This window comes from Chenopodium quinoa, unplaced genomic scaffold (assembly GCF_001683475.1).
Source record: "Chenopodium quinoa cultivar QQ74 unplaced genomic scaffold, ASM168347v1, whole genome shotgun sequence".
Lineage (NCBI taxonomy): Eukaryota > Viridiplantae > Streptophyta > Magnoliopsida > Caryophyllales > Amaranthaceae > Chenopodium > Chenopodium quinoa.
This window is the reverse complement of record NW_018744460.1, coordinates 1,789,929-1,795,928: the sequence shown is the minus strand read 5'-3', so window position 1 is coordinate 1,795,928 and position 6,000 is coordinate 1,789,929. Positions and strand designations below refer to the sequence as shown.

Below are 6,000 nucleotides of genomic sequence, written 5' to 3'. Positions count from 1 at the left end.
TCATGCAACCGTTGTCTGTTGATGTAGACATTGCATGCGTTTTCAATTATGTTCGATTCCATTTTATTTTTTAAGTTGTGAAAACAATTTATATGTATGTGTAAAAATTTTGTTAACCTATTTTGTCTAAAATACATTTATAAGGATGAGACTTTGATAAAATACTTCGTATATCATAACCATTTCTTCACTAAGCTTGGAATATATCCTCACTTTTTGTAAAAAGGTAAGGGATTTGTGAAGTTGTGAACAAAGAAAGAGGGATTAAAACTAGTTAAAAGAGCATAAACGGATAATAAAATTCAGGTTATAATAATACAAATGAGAATTCAGGTGGTAAATGGTTTTAATTTTTTTAAAGGGATAACCAGTTAGATATACACCTAAATAGGCTATATTAAAGTATACATGATGAAAATTAATCTTCTAATAGTAATCTTACTATTTTTCCACTTTAATGAATTGGACTAATACTTGAGGATCGTTGTTATATCTAGACATGAGTCAATTACAATTTACAAGTCATGATCATTGTTAAAGTAAATTATCAAGGCCAAACCCTATGCATGCATTTTTTTTCTTTTTTAATATGTGGTAAATTGCACACCAACTGTCCCTCCTAGTTATCCTTGCCTGCCTTGGTCTCAAAAAATAAAAATAAAAATAAAAATAAAGAAAAACCCAAACATCCATCTTTTTTTAGAGACTGCTGGGACTCATTTCTGTTTGTCCACTTCAAACACTCAATAGTAGGTTAGAGAGAGAATTTCACACTCCAGTACTCCACTGAGCACTGACCCTTTTCATTTTTAATTAAAGCACAAATATTCATTTCAAACAAATCTTTTGATTGGATTCCAAAACTAATTAAATTTGTGCTATTAATTTCCAAAACCCAAAACCTCAAAAATCCCAAAAGCACAAAACCATAAACAACAAACTAACTACAATGCCAACAACATAAACACAAACCAACCAAAAAAAAAAAAACATTACAAAAACCAAATTAACCCCTTTAATCACCCCCTTAAATCTTTCAAAACAACCCAAGATTAATTAATCAAATTAATCATGTTATTACTAATCTTGTTCATCTTCAACCTTCTCTGTTTTACTTCCCCTGTTTTTTCAACATCAAACCCAGAACTTGAATCACTTTTAACCCTAAAAGCATCACTTGACCCATCAAACTTACACCTTTCATCATGGTCCAAGAATGGTGACCCATGTGGTGGGACCTTTGATGGTGTGGGTTGCAACCATAATGGTCAAGTGGCTAACATTTCATTGCAAGGAAAAGGGTTAAATGGTCAGCTTTCTCCTGCAATTTCTGGGCTTAAACATTTGACTGGAATTTACTTGCATTATAATTCTCTTAGTGGTGAGATTCCTAAGGAGATTGGTTCTTTGTCTGAGTTGGTTGATCTTTATCTTGATGTTAATAATATTTCTGGGGTTATTCCTCCTCAGATTTCTCACCTCGATAATCTTCAAGGTTAGTTTTCTACTTCTTGTTCTTGAGTTTCTTTAAATTTGAACCAAAAAAGAAGAAGAATCTGTTTTTGGAGTAAAAGTTTTGAACTTGATGAAAAATTGTTAGTTTTGTCGTTTTAAAAAGTGATTTAATTTATTCAATTTCTTTTGTTTTCAGGAGAGATTCTTTTTTACTTGTTCATGCTTTTTTTTTTTTTTTTTTTTTCAAGTTAGTGGTTTAGTGTTTATGACTATATTAACATAAACTTCATGAACTAAATTTTAGTAATGTCCCTGGTTTTTTGTACAATCTACTCCTGTCTCCTTGTATACTTGCATGTTCATGAGAGGTACAACAAAAACAGCAAATTATATGAACATTTAATATATTACAATTTTTTTCTTTTCTTTTTTTTTTTTTTTTTTTGTGGGAACAGTTTAGTTAAGATAGCAAAGTGGTGTTAGGTATATATCATTAATTTCTAAAATTCAAACTTGTTTCTCTTGTTTTAGTTGTACTTTCAAAATGCAGAATGTATGTTCTCTTTTGCTTACATCATTTCAATTTCTTTTATTTTATTTTTAATTTTTTTCCATCAATTTTTTTAATTTTTTTTTTAATACTTTTTTCAGTTCTGCAATTAGGCTACAATCAGCTAACAGGAAGCATACCAACACAACTGGGATCTTTGAGGAAGTTAAGTGTTCTTGCATTGCAGTCTAATCACCTAACAGGTGCAATTCCTGCAAGTTTAGGACACATAGAAACCCTACTCAGGCTTGATTTGAGCTTCAATCATCTCTTTGGTTCAATCCCAACACCAATTGCTGAAGCTCCATTGCTCGAATCTCTTGACATTCGAAACAACACTCTTTCTGGCACTGTTTCCCCTGGTGAGTTTAGTCGAGGAGGTTTAGTGTACGCAACCTTATTTCTAATCGTTTGAGACAGCAATTTTAGAAACAGAATGCTAGATTGATTGATGTTTGTTTTGTACTTGATCTTTTTGCAGCTTTACTGAGATTAAATGAAGCGTTTAAGTATGCAAACAATCCAGGATTATGTGGAGTTGGTTTTCTTACTTTGAGAAGTTGTCCTGATTCTGATCACCTTGGTCAAATCAGGCCTGAACCTTATGGAGGAGGGGCTGCATCGTCGAATGGTTTACCTAGGAAAGAAATCCCCGAAACAGCTAATGTTAAGCTTCCTAATTGTAGCCAAACTGAGTGCTCGAAAACCACTCGAAAAAGTTCTCATGCTTCTGTTGCTGTAGGAGTTGTGGTTGTGATCCTTGCATTGTCACTTGTTAGTGTTTTCATCTTTGCTAAATATCGCCGTACAAAGCAGAAACTCGGGAGTTCATTGGAGTTATCTGATACCCGTCTTAGTATTGATCAGCCTAGGGAGTTCTGTAGGAAAAATGGTTCTCCTCTGATTAGTCTTGAGTATCCTAATGGATGGGATCCATTATCTGATGTTAGGAGTTTCAATGGGTTTTCTAATGATGTAATTCAAGGATTTCGGTTTAATTTGGAGGAAGTAGAATGTGCTACTCAGCACTTCTCACCATCTAACTTGTTGGGTAAGAGTGGTATGTCGGCTGTGTTTAGAGGAGTCTTGAGAGATGGTTCAGTTGTTGCTGTCAAGAGGATCAGTAAGAGTAGTTGCAAGTCTGAGGAGGCTGAGTTTCTGAAGGGTTTGAATGTTTTGACCTCTTTGAGGCACGAAAATCTGGTTAGGTTGAGAGGCTTTTGTTGTTCAAGGGGAAGGGGTGAATGCTTCTTGGTCTATGACTTTGTTCCCAATGGGATTTTACTTAAGTACCTTGACCTGAAAGATGGAGATGCAAATGTCCTCGAATGGTCTACTCGTGTCTGGATCATTCATGGCATCGCCAAAGGTTAGTTCTGTTTCCTCTGCCTGGCAGTCCTTCATATTTAAGGGTTTTTTCGAATGATTAAGCAACGGATTACTCCAAATCGTTGGGTGGTTTCAGATGAGCATCTTACTTAATTCATGATTGACAGATACATTACTGTCCTGCACCTAAACTAACATGATTTTTGGCTGTTTTCCTATATGCAGGAATTCAATATATGCACAGCTCCAAAACCAGCAAGCCAGCGCTAATTCACCAGAACATTTCAGCTGAGAAGGTTCTGATAGACAAACGGTTCAACCCTGTACTCGCTGACTGTGGCCTCTACAAGCTCCTTACCAATGATACCGTGTTCTCAGCACTCAAAGCGAGTGCAGCAATGGGATACTTGGCTCCCGAGTACACCACAACTGGCAAGTTCACTGAGAAGAGTGATGTCTACGCTTTTGGCATGCTTGTGTTTCAAATCATTTCAGGGAGGAGGAAAATAAGCAATTTCATTCGTGTTGGTGCTGAATCATTGCGATCTCAAGAATATGTGGATTCAAATCTTCATGGAAAATTCTCAGAGTTTGAGGCATCTAAGCTTGCAAAAATAGCTTTGAGTTGTACTCTTGAATTGCCTAACGAAAGGCCTTCGATGGATACAATCATCCTAGACTTAGGTAGTTGTACTAATTGTTATCGATCTCCATGACTTCAGGACTAATTGGTGCTAATTAAGTGTCATTATCTGTTTAGAATTTTCTTGTCTTCAGGACTAAATTAAGTATTTGTTTCCTGGAGTCGATTGTGATTTGTAGACTGTAGGTACTTGTTTTAACTGATGTGTTTTCTGGGAAATGCAATGAGAAAATGTGATCTTCTGTTCTTAGTAGTACTTGATTCTTCAATCAAATTCATACAGTATTTATTTGCATGGCAATTTACTGATGTAGTAGGAAGAATCGTTTTACTATAATATTAAAAAGAATATGGAAGAATGAATAGTCTTCATTTACCACAAGCTAAATTCGTTAATTTTTAAACGTAGTACTAGCAAATTCAACCGCACATCCTACAAGCACTTGACCAAATGGTAGCAATTTAAGAATGCGTGATAAAAATCTTGTGTTGATTAAAGCTTGTTTTACGTATTCAAAAAAAAATTTCTTACATGCAACCTTAAGGGTAAGTATATACCATTGTTCTCTCTTGTATTATCCAAATGTCCATCTTATGGTTATACCGTTAATGACTTATTACTACTTCAAACCTTCAAAAAACATTGTGAACAAATTTCTTGAATAATTATGAAATGTCCTATCAATAGAATTTTAATGAACTAACTTCACATTGAAGCAAAAGTCTTAAATTTCCTTGAACTCATTATAGGAAATCAATTATCTTTGTGTCTTTATTTTTAAAATCAACTTCACATTAAGATGACATTAATCTTTTTTTCTCTAATGACATCATCATCACACATTCAAATTGCTGTTTTTTTCGTACTTACTACTTAGGCAAAAGTCTTTTTCATAACTATAATTTCCTTATTTTTGTCATATATAGTAGTATGGTCCAATATAAATTTACTACCACTAATCTTTATATTATTTGCTTTTATTTTGCTAATAATAATAAAACAATCTCATTAAATTGAAAAAATGCCAAGTTCTTGGACCACTGTACCTTGACGTTTATATTTGTATGTTAAGGCCAAGAAAGTTTTTAAGTTCCCAAAATGGAGATAAATTAGCATTATATATAAAGATTGTTGCACACAAATAAGTAGGCACATTGTTTTATGCAATAGAAAAATAACAACAAAAAGATAGAGAAAACACAAAGAAAAAAGACAAACATATAGAGCGATACTTTTGAAAAGAGCTTATAAACAAGTAGTAGCACACTAACACACCAACATGTGACAATCACAAGTACTTGTATATTTTAGTTGTCTTACTCTTTGTCTTTCCTCTTCTTAACTTCTTCTATTTGGCATTCTTGCTAACACATTTTCAATACCTTTTTTTTGGGGTGATGGTGTTGAGGAGAGGATTTGATGGAGACAAGTTCTAATAGAAGTTGCAAGCTGGTTATTTGAATTGGATCAATTTTATTTTGGATTTTCTATGTTATGTGTAATCGAATAGATTTCAATTCATTTGTTGATGACATTTGGCTATTTGCAGGTGAGAACAAAAAATAAAATAGAAAAACGAATAGTATTTTGCTATTCGTTGAAGGGGGAGAGATAAGGAAAATCCCTCAAATGAGTCCCATGACGTTTAATTCCTAGATCTCAGGGATATAAAGTGGAAAGCGATGTCACTATTTCACCACCTCAACCTTAATAGTATTTGAATTTTGGTTGTATCATCTGATATGTATGTCATGTTTATTTGACTACTAGATGTTGGATGTTTTATTTGGTTAATTTGAACAGTTGTATCTTGTATATATTGGTTATTTGACTGTTGATATAGTCATCTAGTTATTAGGGAAAATCAATATAATTATTGGTCATAGTATTTTCAAGAATATTTTTCCAAAACTAATAATTATTACTTGTATAACTTATAGAGTATTGATTTAAAAGGTGCTACTGGTAAAAAGTGATCTATTATAATATTTTTAGAGCCAAAACTAAAGGAATTAGAATTTT

At 33.3% G+C, this 6,000-nt stretch overlaps 1 protein-coding gene across 1 annotated transcript; it reads left to right on the top strand.

Moving 5' to 3' along the window:
- Positions 1-259: 259 nt before the first annotated feature.
- On the top strand, positions 260-4,230 carry LOC110697184 (protein NSP-INTERACTING KINASE 1-like). Its single transcript, XM_021874531.1, has 4 exons — positions 260-1,495; positions 2,107-2,367; positions 2,487-3,374; positions 3,560-4,230. The coding sequence occupies exons 1-4, from the start codon at positions 1,072-1,074 to the stop codon at positions 4,048-4,050; spliced, it is 2,064 nt and encodes a 687-aa protein (XP_021730223.1). The 5' UTR covers positions 260-1,071; the 3' UTR covers positions 4,051-4,230.
- Positions 4,231-6,000: the final 1,770 nt, after the last annotated feature.